This window comes from Camelina sativa, chromosome 12 (assembly GCF_000633955.1).
Source record: "Camelina sativa cultivar DH55 chromosome 12, Cs, whole genome shotgun sequence".
NCBI lineage: Eukaryota > Viridiplantae > Streptophyta > Magnoliopsida > Brassicales > Brassicaceae > Camelina > Camelina sativa.
In genome coordinates, this window is record NC_025696.1 from 9,133,150 (window position 1) to 9,155,092 (window position 21,943).

Below are 21,943 nucleotides of genomic sequence, written 5' to 3' on the forward strand. Positions count from 1 at the left end.
CAAGTAACACCTTCCTTCTTCTTGATCTCTTCGAACAGAACATCCTCTTGAGTGTAGTAAAAATTCTGGATCTGCAATCTCGGCATATCCTCTGTAAACGGCGGATCGTGGTGAGGTCCGTCGACGTTGGTGAAAGGTCCGAGGTAGTGCTTCGTCCCCGTCTGGAGACAAACGTGACGGAGATTAGGCGCGTGTGGGACAACCGCTCGGAGGACGTTGCGGAGCATTGAGCCGTTAGCTTCGCAGTTCTCGGTCTCGGATTCGCGGTTGGTCCAGGTGACGTAGAAGACGTGTGTGACGTCTGTTAAAGGTGAAAGCTTGGATCTTGCGTCGTCGGCGTTGGAGACATCGCACTGGATGTAATCGATCGGGTGATCGGCGTTCCAGCTGGGGCGAGGACGGCGAGCGACGCCGTAGACTTTCCAAGGACCGCCGGGTGTGTCGGAAAGAGGGAGGATCTCAGCCAAGCTGTTTCCGACGATTCCTGTGACGCCGATGATGAGAGCAACGCTTTCGTAGCTTTGCGTTGGCTCATCGTCGTCGAGTTTCTTCTGCGAGAACACAAAAGAAAAAAGATCAGATTTTTCTAATAATCAGTGACTCGAAGATGAAGATCGGGATGATCATATGATGATTCATGGATTGAGTTGAATTTTTTTTACCTTGGCAGCTCCGATGGCACCAGCCCACCACCAACTCATTTTCTCGATTTTTCAGATTTTAGAAAAAACGCTAAGATGTGTTTGTGTTTTGAGTTATGGTCGTGGCTAAGAGAGCCGTGTGGGGTTGTCTCTTTTTGAGTTATTGTCATTTTATAAAGGGAAACAAATCTTGTTTAGCTAAACCCGTCATCATCTTACAAAATCACGAAATATTAACTTTGGTTATTAATAGTATGCCGACATAAAAACTGGTTTATGGTTCTATGTAATTCTAGTCGAGTTTGTTTACAAACTTCATATAACACACCTAGCACAAAAAGTACTATAATATAGCCATCATTTTTATAACAAAGATGTTGGAAGATCAACATAAGCTTTTTAAGTTACTTTATGCAGTAAAAATAATTATTTTTGTTGACTCTTGTATAGTTGTATTTCATCTTTCTTAACAGCAAGAATGCAAGATCAATCAAATAAGAAAATGACAAAAGTGGTTGCAGCCATAATAATGATTTTTGCTTTGAATAAGGATGATGGATAGGATGGTGGTTACACGATGATGGTGTTGATGCCTAGATTTCACTCAAATTCACATAAACAGACGAATCTATAATGCTTATCATCGCAAGTAATTGCGAAAAAGAGAGCAACATTACATAGATTGACATCGTATCCGGTTTTGCGTTAAGTGTTGAATGTTTGGTTTACTACAGAATTAGTTTGGCATGTCTGTCCTGAATCGATTTTTATTACAAACCATTGTCCAACTATGGACTCACGACAGAACCATTAAAACAAAATCGAATCATATATATGATACTATTAGTCTACTTAAACAGATCCGATTAAAGTATTAAACTCATCAAACATCATCCTCTATTATTACAGAACATAACAGTTTCTGACAGTCTGGCTTATGGATAAAACAATATTCTTGCCAGCTTTGAGCATCGCATCACATCACACATCCCTTATCAATTTCTAACCAAACTCCAAATACACATGAGATGAAACCGAACCCTAATTAGAGTTTGGGAGAGAGATTTCATCTCTTAGTAAAACTCATCTTCTCGTAGTATTGAATGGAGAGAAGAGAAAGGGAGAGTTTGAGCTCATCCTTACCGACTCTAGCACGGGGATTAGGACTAGATAGTGGCCAAAGGTAACGCGAGTGGAGTCTTCTGAAACCACCGAGAGCCAAGACCACAAACCTCAGCTGGTTCTGACCGCAGCCCATGTTAGCCCAGTGACGCGTACAGATCAGCTCCCAAAGGCGCTCGTCCTGTGCAGTCTTGTGCCAGATCTTGCTCACGCAAGAAGACAAAGCCAAGGTTCTCGCGTCTACGTGCTTCAACACCTCGTACACTAGATTCTCGTCTAAATTCGAGAATCCGATTTCTGAGCCTTGTTCTTCTTCCTCTGTTGTTGTACTCTTCATCTTCTTGTCTTTCTCGTTCTGAGCATCATTGGTAGCAGAGCGCTTCATGTCGACTTTGATTAAGCAGATCGAAACTTGTTTGATTGAGTTTGTTTGAGAGGAGAGATGAAAAAAGAAATAAAGTATCGAATTGGAGAAGATGAGAGAGATTGGGTTTTCTCAGATGCTCTTTGAGTATTTTCGAAGACGACAAAGAAGATTAAAAATTGCTTTTTAAGTCAAATGACGATTTTACCCCTCATAGCTGTTTTGGAGTCTTTTGGTGTGTTCGTTCGTAAATGTTTTTTTGTTCTTTCTCTTCACTCTTTTAACTACTACTCCATTAAATAGAGTTATCATCTAAAAATTTCATTTATCTAATGATTGTGCCAGAAGAGACCTGTTAGGGATGATTATGTGTCAATGATTAGATAAGCCAAACTATACAAATGAAAGGATGATCCATTTTCTATTCTTATTTTTGCAATTTAGCATCACGTAATTTTCAAATTAATGAATCCGTCGTTTCGGACTAAACAGAGTGAATCATTTGGGGACCTTTTCATTTTCCCACTTGAATTCTTTTTTTTTTTTTTTGTCTTCTAAAAATAGGTATTAAAATCATAGTTTGGAGTTATCTTCTATTTTTTGGGTGTTAGCAACTTGTATTTTCCCTCTTTATCTGATCAAATTAAGAATATATGGATTGCACGACGAGTCTAACTTTGACACAATCTACTATATATACACTGTCAGATTTATGACACTGCTTGGAATTAATCAAGAATTCATTTTTTTTAATGCTTTCTATCCATCAAACAAGAAAAAATCCAATATAACTTTCAGATATATGAAAACATATCATTTCCATCTTCAGTGGGTCATTTTTATTTCTCGAAGATGTTTGATGCAACTATCACAAAATGTCTGCAGCTTCTACATATTTCAAATTCCATCACGACAGCATCCGATCACGTGAGTACCACCCCTTACTAATCACATTTTCTATCAAAACTGACGAAACCATGGATTGATTTATACAAGTATCTTGTATATTGCAGGATGAGGTCGCTCGATGGTACTTGGAGCTATCATTTACAGATAGAGTGCTGATTTATATTACAGTTTTGGGTACGATACATATAGTATCTCCCATAGTTATATATATATACTTGACAATTAAAAAAAGTTATATAACATATACTGCTATTTCAATGTAGAGCTAATTTTTACATTTGTTATTGTTTCTTAGGGACTATAATGACGATTGTATTTTTGATATTGAAATTCCTGAGCGAGTGTGACATGGAGGATAATGGCATGGAGAGTCTACCAGTGGTGGCAGTAGAAGAAGAAGTCCCCATTTGGACGCCGTCGGAGGTTACGGGGAAAGGAGATGTAGAAAATGCGTCGTTTAGCTCGTCTGACGATAATGTGGACTACTCGACATTGTGTGTCATATGTTTCGAGGAACGGAGAAACTGTTTCTTCGTACCGTGCGGTCACTCTGCCACTTGTCGCGGCTGTGCTCAGAAGATCCTGTCGGAAGAAAGTAAAGTGTGTCCGATTTGCCGGAGGGTAATACGCAAAGCTAAGAGATTAGTGTTGAAAAAAGTTTGAATGCCGTTGTTTTTTCCTAATCACCATTTTGCGGTCTCATGTTTCCAAGAAACGCCCTTTGCTTTGCGTTTTATTATGATGTGTTCTTTTCAGTTTTCCAGTGACACAAGTGAAAATTAAGAGAGAGTTACCCACGGTAATCCACTTTTATTAATGATTAGCCACGCTAAGTGCTAACCTCTTTTTATTTTTATTGTTAGATTAACTCATTTTTTATGTAATAATTTTCATAATACCAAAAATGTCGTTTGTCTTTTTCTTTCAATTGGCAAAGATATATGATTCATAAAATTATTAAGATTAAACTCCAATATCTAAATATTTATAAAAATATATTAATTGTTTAAAACTTAATATAATTAATTAACGTTGAATCGACTTCCTTCATTCTCCACAACATAAGATCTTACGTCTTTCTCTTTTTGATTAGTTTTAGTTGTTCAAGTTTATTAAATTTCTGGGCTGAGTTATTGCTAATTCTGAACTCCTATCTTTCAATTATGTTTCTAGAATTCTCTGATCTTGTTTAGATTGAAACTACTATTAATATATTTTAATTGTGTTTCATTAATAAACTTTTAAAACTACTACCAAACAAGTCTGCTAAAATTAATATTAGAGTTCTGCTACAATACACCAGACTTAATCAACATAATTAGAACTCTGCAGATTACCTATATGTCTGCTTAAAATATTTTTTTACGCCTATTAAAAATGCGAGACTTTACCAAAGTCTATGAATCTCCGTAGACTAACTATAAATCTGCTTAATATATTTTTGTAGTCTACCAAAAATACGAATACTTAACAAACGTCTAGATAACTCTGCAGACTAACTATAAGTCTGCTTAATATATTTTGAAGACTTAACTAAAGTCTATAGAACTCCGCTAACTATCTATAAGTCTGCGTAATATATTTTTGAAGTCTACTGAAAATACGAAGATTTAACCAAAAGTCTATAGAACTTCGCAGATTAGCTATAAGTATGCTTAATATATTATTGAAGTCTACCAAAAATACGAAAATTTAACAAAAGTCTAGATTATTCCGCAGACTAGCTATAAGTCTGCTTAATATATTTTTGAAGTCTACCAAAAATGCGAAAACTTTATCGAAGTATATGAATCTCTGCAGACTAACTATAAATCTGCTTAATATATTTTTGAAGTCAACCGAAAATCCAAAGACTTTACCATAAAGTCTATGATTCTTTGCAGAGTAATTATAACTCTCACTAATATATTTTTGAAGTCTACCAAAGATACGAAGATTTAACCAAAGTTTATAGAACTATGCAGACATATAAGTCTGTTAAATTATATTTTTGAAGTCTACAAAAAAATTACCAAAGATTTTTGAAGATTTTTTTTTTAATATTTCCTTTTTCATTTGATTCCCTTATTAAATGATTATATTTATTAATTTTTGTTTTTCAATTATTTCCTTTTTAAAATTTTGTTTTTAAATAATTTTCTGAATATTTAGTATTGTATGTGTGATTTTTATAATATTTAGATAGTTAAGAAGAAAAATGAGTAATATATGCAAGGATAATACGGTAAAAATATGTTATACAAATATTTTAAAATCTTGATAGGTTATTTTAGTTGTTTCTAATAAATTGTACGGTTATCGTAGCAAATCTCCCTTTTAGTTATTTCTAATAAATTGTAGGTTATCGAGCAAATCTCTAAAAAATTAACTCCCAAATTACCCATACAATGTGCAGTTTAACAATGCAATTCTATAACAACCAAAAAAACAAAGACAAAGATGATTCTATGCCAATGTACACACTAGCGCATTTGGACCTTTTTGAGGTACGGATCGTATTTGGAAAATAGAAAATATTGTTTTTGAGGTAAAGAGTTTTTTTAAGAAGAATATTTGTACAACTGTTATTCTTGTAAACAAATATATCAACATTTTACATGCTAAATAATAAGATAAACATTGAAATAAATCTAAAAATAAAGACTACTTCAATAAATTAAATGGATGTGTTAAAAATATTCCCTCTGTCCCTATATATATTATCATATTATATTTATCTAATATATTAAGACTATTTGTATTATGTAGTCTTTATCTATTGGTTAAAATTTTCAAAATGAATGTTAATTAATATATATTATATAAAATATTAAAAAAATTCTGATTTTTTAAACATTGGAATTTTTAACTAAAATATCTTATAAAATAGAACAAAGGTTATAGCATTTATTTTTTTATAAAAAAACAAACATGTCAAAGAAAAACAAAATTTCTCAAATAGTTAAATGACAAAGTTAAAAACTTATTTATTTCAATCATATATTTACATCAAATCATATGATTTTTTTTTCTTTCTATTATCCATAATTCCATATATATAGTGAATTAATTAGGATATTCATGCAATTTATCTGACTAAATATTCCCATAGATTTCCGCAAAAATTACAACTAACTGTGGTAGGGAACCAATGGGTTCTTTGTTGACTCGACAAGTTGGTGGTACACAATAAGCCGGGTCGTGAGTCCCTACCGGTTCTCCCCCACACACTTCACACGTGCATAACTCGAAAAATATTGAAATATTAAAATATATATTATTTACCAATAAAGAATAAACGAGAGAAAAAGCCTTTTCTTCTTCTCTCTCTCGTTTTCGCGACAAACCTTTTCATCTAACAAGAAGGAAGAAGAAGACGACGAGGTTTCTCTCTCTGAGCTGCCAACCATCGTTGCCGGAGATTTAGAGCTTGCTTTGAAGATTGTGACAAGAGTAATATACACACATACGTATATTAGAGAGGGACAAGGAAAAGAGATTTGGGAGATGCGAGTGCGCATCGATTGTGTCGGAACGGCTTACTCGCTTGACCTAGGGTTTCGTCTTCCTCGTGCTTCGTGGTTTGTTCTTTGTTTCTCCCTCTCTCTCTTTTTACAAATGATTCAATTACTGTGAAATTCGCCTAGGGTTTATTACTGGTCTTCATTTATTTGGTCATTTGTCTTCGTATTATTATTTTAATTTTAATTTCGATTGTTTGAATTTGATCTTAGGAACCTTGTTCAATGAATTGCCCTAATCTCATATAATTGTTCTAACATGTCTTGAATTTTGCTAGTTTTTAATTCTGATTTTTTAGGGTTTTGATCCAGGACCTGGGATTTGATTGGCGGTGTTTTGAAATAGATGTACTCTTATAGTTTCTGAGATTGGGCGATTTACAATTTTTTTTTCCGTTGTCCTTTTACTGTACTGTTCAGGCCGTAGTTGTCCTGCAAATTGAAGTTACTTGTTTTGGTACGATACTAGGAGATGTGAATTTATATTTCTTACTTTTTACCAAATGCCAGAGGTTTTTTTATGTTTTCCCTATTCTCAACAATGGAGTGTAGTTTATCTTTGTTTTGTCCTGATTCCTTGCATATGAATTAGGACACAATTACAAAACATGAATGTGTTAGCACAGCATAATAGTTTAATTGTGTTTTGTGTACTTGCCTCATTAGGGTAAGGTCATTTAAGTTTTGTCTTGTTATGTTTTTGCTTATCTCAGGACCTTGTCTAATGGGAGAAAGAACCTTATTGACTCGTAACGGTGTTGTATATATTCGGAGTTGTCATAAGTAAAGCCAGTATGACGCTTGAGGATTTCTTTACCCTAACAGAAATAAAAGATGGACTCACGGTCACTTCTCGTGTTGAAGAGCTCGTGTCTGTCCTGCAGAGTAGTAGTAAAGATTCAGTTTTGAAGAATAATAATGGGGATGTTTCTAGACAGTGGACAGCTGTTGGAAGCGCAATTGCAGCTACAAAGAACAGAGAATGTCTTGATGTTTTTGTAAATTTAGATGGACTCCTTTACTTTAGTGGCTGGCTAGCTGAAGCGCAGTTGTTGGCTAAGGATTCAGTTGGCGGATCTATAGAGGAGTCAATTCTTGCTTTGTTAGAAGCTATTGAAAATCTAGGTGTAGACAGTTCGAAGTTAGTTTCTTCTGGGGTATGGGTTGCTGTCAAGAAGCTTGTTGACCATGGTAGTTCTCGGGTTCAAGATAAGGCGAGAAAGTTCTTTGGTAGCTTGAAGGATAAAGATGTTAATGACCACTCTGAACGTGACATTGAAAGCTGTAACAAAATCCATGAAGATGAGATGAGAGTTGTAGCAGCCAGCACGGAGAGCAGTGGACAAAAATCTGCTGTTACTCTTTCTTCAACGCAAAGTAATAATGAAAAACATTGTCCTGGAATAGCTGATGAAGCCTTGCTGTCAGGAAGCTCAGCAGAAAACAACCCAGATCACGATAAGGGTTTGGAACTGAAGAACGAAAAGGAAAGGTTCGACTCTAATACGATGACTGAAACTTTCAACAGTTCTTCTACTGATGATATTATGAAAGAAGTTCAAGAAAAACTTTCTGTGAATGAAAAAAGCTCTATGAGGGAGACAAGTGGTCCAACAATTTTTGGTACTATGCCTACTGGTTCCAGTAGCCTTCCTTATTCAGAGCGTGATAGTGTTGAAGGCCTATCAAATGCTCCACTAGGTGATGAGATTTCCAAGGAAAAGCAGGTTGCAAACTATGCACGTTTGCTTGAAAATGTGGGTGAAGCAGTAGCAGGGACATCTAGTTCAGCTGGACATGTAGCTGTGTCTTCTGATTCTATTATTGCCAGTATGGAGTTGGGGAAAAATAGTCTTTTGCAGAGTAGTCTTGATTCAAATGAGGTGAGCAGGAATGCGTCTGAGACGATTTGTGGGTCACACGATGTGAGTGTAGCACATAATAGCAAACAGGTGCCTTCATTGACTGATAATATAATGGATAATCAGGATTCAGACAATTCATCAAGATTATCAGGTGGCCATGGTAGAAGTAGAAAAGTTGAGAGTGACAATATAACCAATCATGCTGACAATGAAGGAAGAAATGATGATAAGGGCGATTCTGACAGAAAGAGGAGAGCAAAGCGGAGAAAAAAACGCAACTCTTCTAGATCAATGACCATATCCCAGCGCCTTGGAGCAATTGACAAAACAACTACTGATATTGATCTTGGTATTTTGGATGCCTTGGAGGTCGCTACCAAAGTCGCACAGGAAGTTGCAAGAGAAGTGGACTCTGGAGAACCTTCTCACAGTTCTTCAGAAGAACTATCTGATGAAAGTGGGCAGTCTGGTTCGCAAGAGTCCCGGGATGATGATGTACATACAGGTTCTCCATCTAAGGGATTATCAGTGGGTGAAAACCATTCCTCTGAGGAACCTCGTGTTGGAGATGACGATGTAATGGATGAGAAGAATGATATACCTGAAAGTGGGATGATGAACAGTGATGATGTTGAAGAAAGCCGCCTAGCAGCAGCTGCTAAATCTGAGGTAGGCAGAGAGAAAAGCCCATGTGGCTTTGATCTTAATCAAGACATTTGTCCTGATGAAACAGATGTCATTATGTCCTCCATATCTACCACGGCTACTCCTATGTCTGTTTCACATTCTGTCTCATCTTCTGGAATGCCTGCAGCAGCACCGTTGCATTTGGAAAGATCTCTTAGCGGGAAAGGATCAGCTGCTACTAGTGTATTTCACCCAGCGTTACCTCATAAAGAAGTTCCTAGTGGGGATTTAAGAGAAAAGCAGATGATTTGCCGTGGTATCGATCTGAATGTGGCTGAGTTAGGTGATGATCAAGTTGAAGGTCTAACTCCCTGGAATCAGTTTCCTTTCTCTTCATTAAACTCTAGGTGTGGAGAGTCTTCACATGAAGCTAATCTCCGGGGATCAAGCAGGTTCAACCTGGATTTGAATAGTATGAACGAGGACGATGATATGCCTCCACCATCTGAGTCGAAGATGGAAACAAGATTGTTTCTAAGTCACAATGGTCAGCAAAGTGCATCACCTGTCTCCTCATCGTCAGTTGCTCAGCAATCAGGCAAGGAAGTTAACTTTGATTTGAATGACAGGCCACAGTTTTTCAGCGATTCACGTGATCAGGGTCCATACCATGGGCGTAACCCATGGAATACAGCTCCCTATGGAGGACACAAGTTGGAAGAACCGGGTATTTCTATCTTAGGTACAAAAGTAGATGTTGAGAGAAAAGATTCAGTATCCCAGATGGCTTCGTTCTTGTCCAATGGTAAGTCCATCGAGCCCACAGGAGGATTATACATGGGAAGGCCGGGAAACTCTTTGGGTTTTTCCCCTGGTGTCTCCTTTTCTCCATCCCCTATTTATGGCTACAACGGATTGAGTGGTCCTCCTGGTTTGTCAATGTCATCATCGCCCATGTACGTTCCTGGAACTGCTATTCCGTACATGGTGGACTCAAGAGGTACGCCAGTGATGATGCCGCAAATAATGGGATCGACCCCATATGTGCAGCCACCATTCCCTCAACAACACATGTTCATGAGCTTGGCAGGTGGATCACCTAGTATGAATGGGTCAGTGCGGCCAAACTTTGATCAGAGCTCTGGGTTTGGACTTGAGATAGGTAACAGAGAGTCGTTAAGCTTGAGGCAGTTTCTATCGCCGTCACAAACCGGGGCTATGGGAGAGCATTCAGGAGCAAATGTAGAGCCCTCGACGAGTTCATCTATTAGCATTGGTGGGAAGCGAAAAGAGCCAGAGACACGTTGGGAGTTCCCTCCATGGAGGTGAGTGATATACACAAATGGTGGAGATAGGTTGATGGATTGATTGATTGATCAAAGGATGACAAGTGTTAAGGTAACTTATAAATTGTCTCGCTGAACTTTTCTCTTTTTTTTTTCCCTTCAGTTTTCCCTTTTCTTCAGTTTTTTATTTTATTTCATAACATATAGGAGGATTAGTTCAAACATTGGTATATGTCAAGCTTCTTTTTAACCTTGTTGGGTTTTTCTCCATAAATAAATATATAGTTATAAGATACAGAGCAACGCTTCTAGTGGTTTGATTAATTGGTTTTCTCTTTTATCAAGTGTTCGTTTCTTTGTTCATTTCGTTGTGATGTTATTCTCTAATTTCTGGAAAAGCCAGACATTCATACACAAATGGTAACGAAATCTCACTCCTTCAGTAGAGTCTTGTTGATGCAACATGAAACAGTCTTGTTGATGCAACATGAAACGGGTACATATAAGTGTGGACAAACCTAAGTCTTGACTCTTGAAACATCAAAGTTTGCTTTAAGAAAGCAACAATGTCAAATGGGACAAAGAGAGTGAGAGAAAGTGTTGTCACGGTCCTATTAGGCATTATGGATTGGAATATTGGAGGTTGACTTTCTTTTCCCTCCCTAAATTGATTTCATATCATAGTATTAGATTATCCATTGAAGCAATCTCTTTCCGGCGATTATCCATTGATTTTCTTTGGGAGGGAAAATGGAATAGATTAATCTATTGATTTTCTTGCAGCAATCTCATTTCGTTGTGATGTTATTCTCTAATTTCTAGAAAAGCCAGACATTCATACGCAAATGGAAAATGGATTAGATTAATTTAATATGCATTTTTCCTCCCTAAATTGATTTCATTATCTGTACAAAAATTTTGTTTGAGTTAAATCTAATCCATTTTCCCTCCTAAATTGATAACTCATGTTGGTTGTACAAAACCAAAATTTAATTAGAACCAAAATTGATGATAAAACAAAGAAATATCAAAAACAAGAGAAAAAACCAACATGCAATTCGAAAATACCAACATGCAATTATTTGAGTTAAAACTGACTGATATGAACCAAATGTATCATAACAATCAAACGACTCAAACATGATTTTTTCATAAGAAAATAGTCTTCCATTATCCATGGAGCGTCTTCACGGTTCACAAAACTTAGAAACTCATAGACATAATTAACCATTTAATATATCGGTTAAAAAAATATATAATAAATTATATTATAATGTTTAATATATAATAAATCGACCAAATGAAGTGAAAGAGTAAAGAATAAATCTATACTTCACTAATTTCGATGTGAAGAGAGATTATAAATAATCGACCAATGGAAGTGCAAACAAGTATACTTTCTTCATCATCATCACCATCGAAATTAAGAGACCCAACCGAGACCTCTAGACTAGTAAAGAGATCCTTCCAATCTTGAAAATTTGAAAACTAATTAGAGAACTATACACCTATAAATACTAAATAAAACACAACAATGAAAGTACTTACTATAGAAATAAAAAACAACAATGAAAATACTTACTATGCCCTAATACTTTCTGAATATTTATTTATGGCCTAATACTTTCTGAAGATATAATCCTAATCCATTGAAACAATCTCTTTATAAGAATTATCCATTGATTTTCTTTCTAGGGAGGGAAAATGCGTATTAGATTATACTCATCTCTTTGTATCATAGTATTAGATTATCCATTGAAGTATATACCAAATAATTTGTTTTGCAAAAGATGTTTTGCATGTGCATAATATTAAAGATACTTTTTTGGTGAAATATAATGGTCATACATGTTTTACTCATATCATTTTTTGTTAATTGTTTGCATCAACTCATATATTATCTAAGAGTCACAAGTACTCAATATTGGTTTATCTATTACAAAATTCTAAATGGTTTTCTTAAAAAAAGGGGGTTTTAAGGCATTATATTTTAATTTTCACACATATCTTTCCTATTATTTTTTGTTATATTCTTATTATAATAATCTTTTTTTTATAAATATAGATTTGTTCCATTCATATAAAAATGATCTCAAAATATGAAAATAAAGAAGACTACTTTGATTATTCAAGTCGTCCGTCCACGCTACAACCCGGAATCCACGTCGCTCCACGTCAAGTTAAAACGCTTGCTCCAATACAAAACAACCACGTGGCGATCTCAACATAATAGCCGTTAGATCTGCCACGTTGTTAAATCATGACGAAGCTCACCACTCACGAGAAACCAAAAGTGTACGCAATTAAACAGTACACACATCTACTGAATCATTTCCTATATACGGATCTCTCAAGCTGAATCATCACTTATAACCCGAAAGCAAAGGAGTGAGCAGAGAACGGAGGAAGCTCTACGATCTAATCTAACAATGAGGAAGAGGACGCTTGTGTCCGTTTTGTTCCTTTTCTCGCTTCTCTTTCTTCTTCCAGATCAAGGTAACACGATCTTACGCAATTTGTTCTTGGTGTAGTGTAGATTTGCTTGATTTGAGTATAGAGATAAGTTTTTGCTTGGGATCTCTATTTGCTAATGGTGATGAGGTTTCTATGGTATGTCTGATAGGAAGAAAGCTACACGCGAATGCGGAAGATAGTTCAGATGAGGTTACAGATCCACCCAAGGTGGAGGAACCAATTGGTGGTCACGGCGGTTTATCGACGGATTCCGATGTAGTTCATAGGTTAGTGTTTTTACGGTGAGAAGAGTTTCGTTTTCAATTTGCTTAAATAAATCACGCCTAATTCGAATTCGTTTGATTTGATTAGAGAGTCTGAGTCGATTTCAAAGAAGACACTTCGCAGTAGCGCGGAGAAGTTTGAGTTCCAGGCTGAGGTTTCTAGGCTTATGGACATTATTATCAACTCTCTATACAGTAACAAGGACATTTTCTTGAGAGAGTTGATCTCCAATGCTTCTGATGTAAGCTAGCTTGCGTCTACATGGTTTTTGTGCTTTTTTTTGGATAGGTCGTTATTATATAAGGGGAACTAATAAGTGTTTGTGATGGTAATTTTTTTTTCAGGCTCTGGATAAAATTAGATTCCTTGCACTCACTGACAAAGATGTTTTGGGTGAAGGTGACACTGCTAAGCTTGAGATCCAGGTTAGCTACAAGCCTACAACTTTATTTGTTTGTTTTCAGCTTCTTATGGTATGAAGAATTTGATTTGTGCTTTGAACTTTGAGAATATTGGAAATTAATTTTCCTCTGTTATCGTTTGGTTAAGTTGTGTTTAGTGCAAGCTCTTTTTCTCTTTTTAAGCTCTATAAGTATGCAATGATATGCAGATTAAGCTAGACAAAGCCAAGAAGATTCTTTCTATTCGGGACCGGGGTATTGGTATGACCAAGGAAGATTTAATCAAGAACCTTGGTACCATAGCAAAATCTGGAACATCAGGTATGTTGCTTATGTGGTGATACGTTTTCCTGCATAATAGCTCGGATCAATCAAATTCTATGTATTCAAGATCTTGCCTTTTTTTGCAGCTTTTGTTGAGAAAATGCAATCAAGCGGGGATTTGAACCTTATTGGACAATTTGGAGTTGGATTTTACTCTGCCTATCTTGTTGCTGACTACATTGAAGTCATTAGCAAGCACAATGATGACAACCAGTAAGTTGGTTTTGGCTAGGGTTCTGTTTGGAAAAATACTTGTATGCATGCAAAATCATGCGAAAAGCTTTTCTGATAATTTCTTTTCCATTATCAGGTATGTATGGGAATCAAAGGCTGACGGTAAATTTGCTGTTTCTGAGGATACATGGAATGAACCTCTTGGACGTGGAACCGAAATTAGATTACATCTTAGGGATGAAGCTGGCGAGTACCTAGAAGAAAGTAAACTTAAGGTGAGTAATATTTTGATAAACAAGTAATCCCTCCTTTGTTACAATTTGCAAACCAAAGTTACCCAATGCAAACTCTTCCGAGGTGTTCAACATAATTATGATTATGGGTGCACTGCTTATCACTGTGTATTGTGTCATTGTGGTTGCTTATGATCATTGTTGTCTACTACAGGATTTGGTGAAGAGATATTCTGAATTCATCAACTTCCCTATCTCCCTCTGGGCTAGCAAAGAGGTTGAAACCGAGGTCCCAGTTGAGGAAGATGAATCAAATGATGAGGAAACTGGTGAGTAATAATGAAACATCACATTATAATTTGTCTGCTGCAGTGTCCTTTTTTCCAATTCAGGCGGCCCTGATTTTTGTTAATGGTACTTTACTTCAGAAACCACCTCTACCGAGGAAGAAAAGGAAGAAGATGCTGAGGATGAAGACGGTGAGAAAAAGCAGAAAACAAAGAAGGCTAAAGAAACAGTTTATGAATGGGAGCTTCTGAATGATGTTAAGGCTATATGGCTGAGAAGTCCAAAGGAAGTGACGGAGGAAGAGTACACTAAATTCTACCACTCTCTCTCAAAGGTGAAAATCATGCGTGAAAAAATTATACTTGTTACACACTAGGTGTAAAATTTTCGTGTGGATTTTCCTGACCCCAGTTGCTATACAGGATTTTACTGACGAGAAGCCAATGGCTTGGAGTCACTTTAATGCTGAAGGTGATGTTGAATTCAAGGCTGTGTTGTATGTTCCTCCTAAAGCTCCCCATGATTTGTACGAGAGCTACTACAACAGCAACAAGGCAAATTTGAAGCTCTATGTCAGGAGGGTCTTCATCTCTGATGAGTTTGATGAGCTTTTGCCTAAATATTTGAGTTTCTTGAAGGTAATTAATTGGAAAGCAAATTAAGGGGTTCCTTCAATGCAAATATTCAAGGGCTAAATTCCTAATGTGAGTTATTTCTGCAGGGTCTCGTTGACTCTGACACATTACCTCTAAATGTATCACGAGAAATGCTTCAACAACACAGCAGCTTAAAGACAATTAAGAAGAAGCTTATCCGAAAGGCACTTGATATGATCCGCAAGCTTGCTAAAGAAGACCCTGATGAGATCCATGATGATGACAAAAAAGGTATTCCATAAAACAATCTTCTTGGACTTTGACTGTTCCACATCTTTTTATTACGTGATAGTTTCATATTTCTGAAATATGGTCTAAACTTATTGAATTGTTGGTACACAGATGTGGAGAAGTCTGGTGAGAACGATGAGAAGAAGGGTCAATACACCAAATTCTGGAATGAGTTTGGCAAGTCGATTAAACTTGGCATCATTGAGGATGCTGGTAACAGAAACCGCTTGGCAAAACTTCTTCGTTTTGAGACGTATGTTCTGTTATTTTTTATACAAATCTGCCTAGTTAATTGCACCAGCAGGCTAACGATTTATAGTTTGCTGTTTTCAGAACTAAGTCCGATGGAAAATTGACTTCCCTGGATCAGTACATTAAGAGAATGAAAAATGGGCAAAAGGACGTCTTCTACATTACCGGAAGCAGCAAGGAACAACTCGAGAAATCTCCATTCCTGGAGAGGCTCATCAAGAAGGGCTATGAGGTTTGCATCAAATACGATTTAAATTCTTCTATTGTAGATCGCCAACTCGTGAGACACGTTCTTATATTTGTGTTCTCAGGTCATCTTCTTCACGGACCCAGTTGATGAATACTTGATGCAATACCTGATGGATTACGAAGACAAAAAGTTCCAGAATGTGTCAAAAGAAGGACTGAAGGTTGGGAAAGATTCAAAAGCCAAGGAGCTCAAAGAAGCATTCAAGGAGCTAACCAAGTGGTGGAAAGGAAATCTCGCAAGCGAGAACGTGGACGATGTCAAAATCAGCAACCGTTTGGCTGACACTCCCTGTGTTGTCGTAACATCCAAGTTTGGATGGAGTGCAAATATGGAGAGAATTATGCAGTCCCAAACTCTCTCAGATGCTAATAAGCAAGCTTACATGCGCGGAAAGAGAGTCCTCGAGATCAACCCAAGACACCCTATCATCAAAGAACTCAAGGATAGAGTTGCTAGCGACCCAGAGGTACAAGAAACAAGATCCCTCAATTCATTTTTAGTTACCTTGTTTCTATTTTATAATCAGATGAGAAATTGATCAAAAAAAAATCCAATAATGAATTGTCTTAGGATGAGAGTGTGAAAGAAACAGCACAACTCATGTACCAGACGGCGTTGATCGAGAGTGGATTCATACTCAACGACCCAAAAGACTTTGCAGCCCGTATTTACAACTCAGTCAAGAGCAGTCTGAGCATCAGCCCTGATGCAGTAGCCGACGAGGAAGTCGAGGCAGCAGAGGAACCAGAGACCACTGAGGCTACTGAGACGAAATCAGATGACTTGGCTGGTGGTCTAAACATTGAAGCCGAACCTGTTGAGCAACAAGAAGAGAACACCAAGGACGAGCTGTAGATTTCACTTGTGATGTTTTCTCTTTTGTGTTTACTCTGCTCTCTTAGTTTAAAGCAGAACATCGTTTTACTCAAATCACAAGATTAGTGTTTTATTAAGCAGTTTTTGATGGATTATATATATGTAAACGCACTACCTGCATTTTGGAGAGATCAACGATAAGTTTTGTCTTTCAAGATAAATATGATCCTGCAGTCCAAGTTTATCTAGTACGAATTTTGAATACGAGTGTTACTTATTTTCAAACAATATGACTTTAGCCATATAAATAGATGCTCTCTGCTCTCTTGGCTAAATTAGCCACCTAGAGTGCTCGGGTGTTATTTTCCACAAAATTTAGTTTAGAAAACTTATGACTTTTGAAAAAAATTCAAACAGATAATCTGTAAAGCAACAAATTTTATATGGAAAAAAGACTTTAATCAATATATTAGTGATAAATTTGCTTTTCAACATATTGTTTTATCTTGTATCACTTTAAAATCATAAAAAGAAATGGTCAAAATACTTTTGTGAGATCACAAAAGTCTTGAGCTTGACCCTTAAGAGAAGGTATATATAGAGGTGCTGATGACATCGTAAATGCTCTTTAAACTCTATCTCTTAGTCTTTTTTTTTTTCTCTCTCTTCCTCTTTCGTTTTGTGAATATTCCAAACTTGATTTCTCCACCAAAATACTTTTTTTCTTTTGAAAAGAGAAAGAGAAAAAAAAATAGTGATGATCATAACAGTTCTTCATTCTCCTGTCTCATTCTTCTATTACATCATCCTTAGCTTCCTCTTCTTCCATGGTACGCAATATTCATATCTCTTACAATTTCATATATGTATATGAATATTTCTATAGAGAAATGTTAATATTAACTTATTATTAAAGCATTGCATTTGGTAGGAAGTGATGGTGCTACTATCACCATCGTAAATCGATGTAGCTTCACCGTCTGGCCGGGAATTTTGTCCAACTCCGGAAGTGGCGACATAGGCACCACCGGTTTTGAGCTAGCCTCCGGTGGTTCACGTTCGTTCCAAGCTCCAGCTAGCTGGTCAGGTCGGGTTTGGGCACGAACCGGTTGCAACTTCGACTCTGATACAGGCCAAGGCACGTGCTTAACCGGAGACTGTGGCTCTAACCAGGTAGAGTGTAACGGCGCGGGAGCCAAACCTCCCGCTACACTCGCCGAGTTCACAATCGGGTCAGGTCCAGCAGATCCTGCCCGTAAACAAGACTTCTACGACGTGAGCCTTGTGGACGGTTACAACGTTCCCATGTTAGTGGAAGCAAATGGCGGGTCAGAAGGTACTTGCTTAACAACGGGATGCGTAACGGATCTAAACCAAAAATGTCCAACGGAGCTCCGGTTCGGATCCGGGTCAGCATGCAAGAGCGCGTGCGAAGCTTTTGGTAGTCCAGAGTATTGTTGTAGTGGCGCGTACGCATCACCAACCGAGTGTAAACCATCCATGTACTCAGAGATATTCAAATCGGCGTGTCCAAGATCTTACAGCTACGCGTTCGACGACGCTACGAGTACGTTCACATGTACTGATGCTGACTATACCATCACTCTTTGCCCTTCCTTGCCTAGGTAGGTTAACTATATTTTTATGTTTTTGTTTTCGTTTATTTTTTATCCCACTTGCTTTTATTTTGGTCATGCACACACGACGAGCTTAGCTAGCAAAGTAATGTGATTGGCTTGAGCCAGGCTAAAAAAAAGAGGTTGATTCTTTCTCTTTTTACACGTAATAAAGGAGTACATAATAGTCATCCCATCAACGAAAAGGAAAACAAAAAGGTTGTTATAACACGTACAATAATTGGCCTACCATTATGTAACAAAGAAACCATAATATAGTTTAGTCCTGTATTTTATCTAAGAATCAAAGAAATTAACTATTAATTATTCTGATTAAAGTTGGAATGTGTTGTTTACAGCCAAAAGTCAGCAGCGAATGGGTGGAGAGAGGGCGGTGGATTGGGAGAAAGCTCACCCTCACCGTCGCCATTGTCGACGTGGTTGTCCGATGTTTTCACCTCTGATTCCTCAAATGTTCTTCAGTCTTCCCAATATTTACTCATCTTTACTATTTTTCTTCTTCTTCTTTTTCGGAAATTTTGAAAACGAATTTCTCACTTACGGGTGCATATTCTATATCCTATTACATTTATATGTTTTGTGATTATAAAATTTAATTTAACCAAATTTATTTCGGTTAATTATAGCCTAAATTAAATTCCATGCAAAACCGTAGCAAATGTAATGAATACGAGATGACACTTTAAGGTAGACGTGTGATGATAAGTCGCACATTAGCAACGTACCAACATAATAAAATACTACTAATTGAAAAGGACTCGTGTATATTTATAGATATATAGTATTGTTTTATGTTTTGCTTTGATGATGGATGATGTGTCCGATAAGAATTTACATCGATGGAGAGATGACGAGAAATGCAAAAACTTGAAATGTAAAAAAGGGAGAAAACAAAAAAGAACAAAAGGAGGACAAAAAGATAACAGAAACAAAGGAGGGAAAATATGAAAAGATCATGATAAGGCAAAAAATACAACATCTATAGAGACTTTCCTAAAGGATGAAGTAAGACGTAGGAAAAAGTAGACAGAGTTATCAGATGATTCTGATATGAGATCAGCTAAAGATCTATCGGATTCATCTTCTTGATGATTATGTTGTCTTTATACTCTGATGTTTGCACTTAGTCCTACATACTTAGAGCTAGACAATTGTCTTTATTGGGTCCGGTCTTGTGAGAAATATCAGATGAAAGAGACTTTGATATTAAGTAAAGTAGGCTAAATCCTTGTGTTTCACACATGTATGGAAGAAATTAAATTCCACCTGAACTTAGGTAAATTAACGTTTGTTGTGTATTGGAGACGGTACGTAAAGTCCTACTCAAAAGAAATTGATGCTACTCAAAATATATGTATTTGTTGACATAACGATGACTCTAGCACCAACTACCAACCCAAAAGTTTGGTCATTTATCTAATAGTTTGTTTTTAGAAAATTTAGAGTATATTACTTGTTTGGACCTAAGCATATTGTAAGAGCCCCTTCATTATTTATTCATCTCACGTTTTGTTCTTCAATCTTTAAAGTTTAAACTTAGCCTCAAGAATCAAGATCTAAACAGGTCACCAAACGTATTTCCAAAGTGATATTGCTTCATGGTACAGTATCATTCTATTATAAATAGTAACAGCATTTGCCAAAAAAAAACTATGATCCTATGGATGTCACTGGGTAAAGAATAGACTATTGAGGAGAATGTAGACTCAAGATGCCACACTATTATTCATAAGTACAAATCATCAGTCTGCTCACTCTGCATTTGCTTCGCCATGGAACGAAGGAACTGATTCAGAGACTTTTCAGCAGCCACCAATGCAGCATCAACTTCTTTCTGCTTCTCCTCTGTTGTGCCTTTTCTTTGTTCATGAACCAACTGTACTTTCCGAACAAGTTTACGCAATTCCTATCAACAACAGTAGGACATAAACAGAAGTTAGATAATATATCACTAAACCAAATGATGCTTTTTGGATCATACCTGTTCATAGACCCATACACTTAATAAACAACTCATGCACATATCTATATCCCATATTTGACTAACCTGTCTATCGAAATCAACACTCTGAAGAGAATAAACTTCCTTTGTTAGTTCCACATTTTGACTGATTAGGCCATCAAACCATCTCGCAGCCATAGCCATGTATTCGTCTGACCCCTGAAGTTATTCTTTCAAAGATTAAATGAGTTTAACAGCAAACAACTGAACCATGCTTTATGTTAACAACAAACAGAGTTCTCTTCATCCAATTCCACATGTAGTCACTAGCTGGTTAAAAGTCTATTCATGAATGTTCGCAGAAGTTTCAGAGACTGCTAAAAGAAGCTCCTTGTTCCTCTTAAGAAACCAGAATGTTCTCTTCTCTACTTTACTAGCCGGTATATCCTTATAAATTCCTCTTTGACTAACAACAAAAATCTCCCTAACTATATAGAATCCAATCTCCCATTCACTTACTGAAGTAATCCTAACAATGTAATTTTAACTATCCCATCCAGGAGACAATTTTCTTGTCTAATCACTAGATATCAACGTTATACTTATATTGAGATTTTTCTTGTTTACACTTACCTCATCTTCATCTGCTGACTCTGTTTCTGTATCATCATCATAGCTTTCTCCTGCATCATCTGCAACATCCTTTGCTGAACTAATCAGCGCTTGCAGCGTTGTGTGATCACCCTGCTTTGTAGCATGTATCAGAGTGTCCATCAACTCAGGTTCAACTTCACGCAACAATTTCCCTGAGAGCATATATACCATATTAGCAAAACATTTCACTCAGATCATTGCCTAATCGTAAGATACAAAGATCAAATCCTCCAACATTTCAATCTAGTTATAAATGATGTTTCTTTTTCCTCACCGATATAGTTGAAATGTCTACGCTTCCCTTCTCGAACATCCGAGCCTAGTCTCTGCGGCAAAACAACAAACATCTTATGTGCATTGTCCCAAATATACAATAAAAGTAGCTACACCGTCCAAATGTACTCAAAGTAACTACCTTCCCAAGCATCAATGCATCATAAACCTCTTCACCAAGCGACGCAGCTCTACGATTGAGAAAAAGCCAATTACTTTAAAACCAGAAATACCAACACAATCTATACAAAAGTGAAAGATTTTGAGAAGCTTACCTTAGAATCCGCTTAACCTGATCACTAGAGAAGGAAGCAAGTTCTAACCCCCATTTGACGGCGCGGCGAGCGTCACGCTTCCGCTGGTTACGGCTCCTCGACGAGTCAGACTCGGAACCATCGCTATCACCATCGTCTTCAGCAATAACAACAGTTGGAGTGAGAGCTTCCGGTGGCGCGGGACGAATTCGCCGACGAGGTGGAGACCTCTCCGTGGAGAAAGACGGACAGAGAAGAAGAAGAGTGGGGATACAAGAAGGTGGGCTCGGAAGCTTTTTCGAAAACAAATGGCGGAGATTACGAAAATGGTGATTACATTGCGGTGACAATTGCCTTATTGGTCGTATTAGTTGCGCCATTGTTGCTTCTACAAATCGTTCCAAGGTCGGAGCTTTATCTATAAAGCTCTCTCCTTTATACTATATGAGTTTTTATTTTTTTTTCCTCTGTTTAGGTAAATCTCTGTTTCAAATACCAATTGAAG

At 36.9% G+C, this 21,943-nt stretch overlaps 7 protein-coding genes across 9 annotated transcripts in view; 4 read left to right on the forward strand and 3 right to left on the reverse strand.

The window, feature by feature from the left end:
- LOC104731036 (3-oxo-Delta(4,5)-steroid 5-beta-reductase) overlaps positions 1 to 804 on the reverse strand; it is a 4,587-nt gene extending 3,783 nt beyond the window's left edge. The window contains exons 1-2 of one of the 2 annotated variants that reach the window (XM_019233299.1): positions 663 to 804; positions 79 to 551 (exon numbers count right to left, since the gene is read on the reverse strand). In XM_019233299.1, coding sequence (XP_019088844.1) covers positions 79 to 551; positions 663 to 701 — 512 coding nt within the window. In that variant the 5' untranslated portion in view covers positions 702 to 804. 2 annotated transcript variants of the gene reach the window in all.
- LOC104731037 (F-box protein GID2-like) lies at positions 1,395 to 2,388 on the reverse strand. The gene has a single exon (XM_010450292.2). The coding sequence runs from the start codon at positions 2,146 to 2,148 to the stop codon at positions 1,708 to 1,710; it is 441 nt and encodes a 146-aa protein (XP_010448594.1). The 5' UTR covers positions 2,149 to 2,388; the 3' UTR covers positions 1,395 to 1,707.
- LOC104731038 (E3 ubiquitin-protein ligase SP1-like) lies at positions 2,980 to 3,699 on the forward strand. Its single transcript, XM_010450293.1, has 3 exons — positions 2,980 to 3,054; positions 3,141 to 3,210; positions 3,332 to 3,699. Exons 1-3 carry the CDS (start codon positions 2,980 to 2,982, stop codon positions 3,697 to 3,699), a joined length of 513 nt encoding a protein of 170 aa, XP_010448595.1.
- LOC104731039 lies at positions 6,312 to 10,654 on the forward strand. Its single transcript, XM_010450294.1, has 2 exons — positions 6,312 to 6,596; positions 7,250 to 10,654. Exon 2 carries the CDS (start codon positions 7,331 to 7,333, stop codon positions 10,355 to 10,357), a length of 3,027 nt encoding a protein of 1,008 aa, XP_010448596.1. The 5' UTR covers positions 6,312 to 6,596; positions 7,250 to 7,330; the 3' UTR covers positions 10,358 to 10,654.
- Positions 12,670 to 16,899, forward strand: LOC104731040 (endoplasmin homolog). Its single transcript, XM_010450295.2, has 15 exons — positions 12,670 to 12,810; positions 12,938 to 13,055; positions 13,141 to 13,294; positions 13,398 to 13,478; positions 13,664 to 13,775; positions 13,865 to 13,991; positions 14,089 to 14,227; positions 14,400 to 14,514; positions 14,614 to 14,807; positions 14,896 to 15,111; positions 15,195 to 15,360; positions 15,472 to 15,613; positions 15,694 to 15,844; positions 15,924 to 16,328; positions 16,433 to 16,899. Exons 1-15 carry the CDS (start codon positions 12,744 to 12,746, stop codon positions 16,715 to 16,717), a joined length of 2,472 nt encoding a protein of 823 aa, XP_010448597.1. The 5' UTR covers positions 12,670 to 12,743; the 3' UTR covers positions 16,718 to 16,899.
- On the forward strand, positions 17,366 to 18,917 carry LOC104731042 (thaumatin-like protein 1b). 2 transcript variants are annotated; one of them, XM_010450296.1, is made up of 3 exons: positions 17,366 to 17,508; positions 17,595 to 18,303; positions 18,654 to 18,917. In XM_010450296.1, exons 1-3 carry the CDS (start codon positions 17,436 to 17,438, stop codon positions 18,835 to 18,837), a joined length of 966 nt encoding a protein of 321 aa, XP_010448598.1. In that variant the 5' UTR covers positions 17,366 to 17,435; the 3' UTR covers positions 18,838 to 18,917. The 2 variants fall into 2 exon arrangements, with proteins under 2 accessions (XP_010448598.1, XP_010448599.1); XM_010450297.1 differs by having other exon boundaries at positions 17,610 to 18,303.
- LOC104731043 (UPF0307 protein RSc0944-like) lies at positions 19,865 to 21,907 on the reverse strand. Its single transcript, XM_010450298.1, has 6 exons — positions 21,460 to 21,907; positions 21,327 to 21,375; positions 21,186 to 21,237; positions 20,891 to 21,063; positions 20,363 to 20,476; positions 19,865 to 20,221 (listed from the first exon to the last, which is right to left on the reverse strand). The coding sequence occupies exons 1-6, from the start codon at positions 21,816 to 21,818 to the stop codon at positions 20,042 to 20,044; spliced, it is 927 nt and encodes a 308-aa protein (XP_010448600.1). The 5' UTR covers positions 21,819 to 21,907; the 3' UTR covers positions 19,865 to 20,041.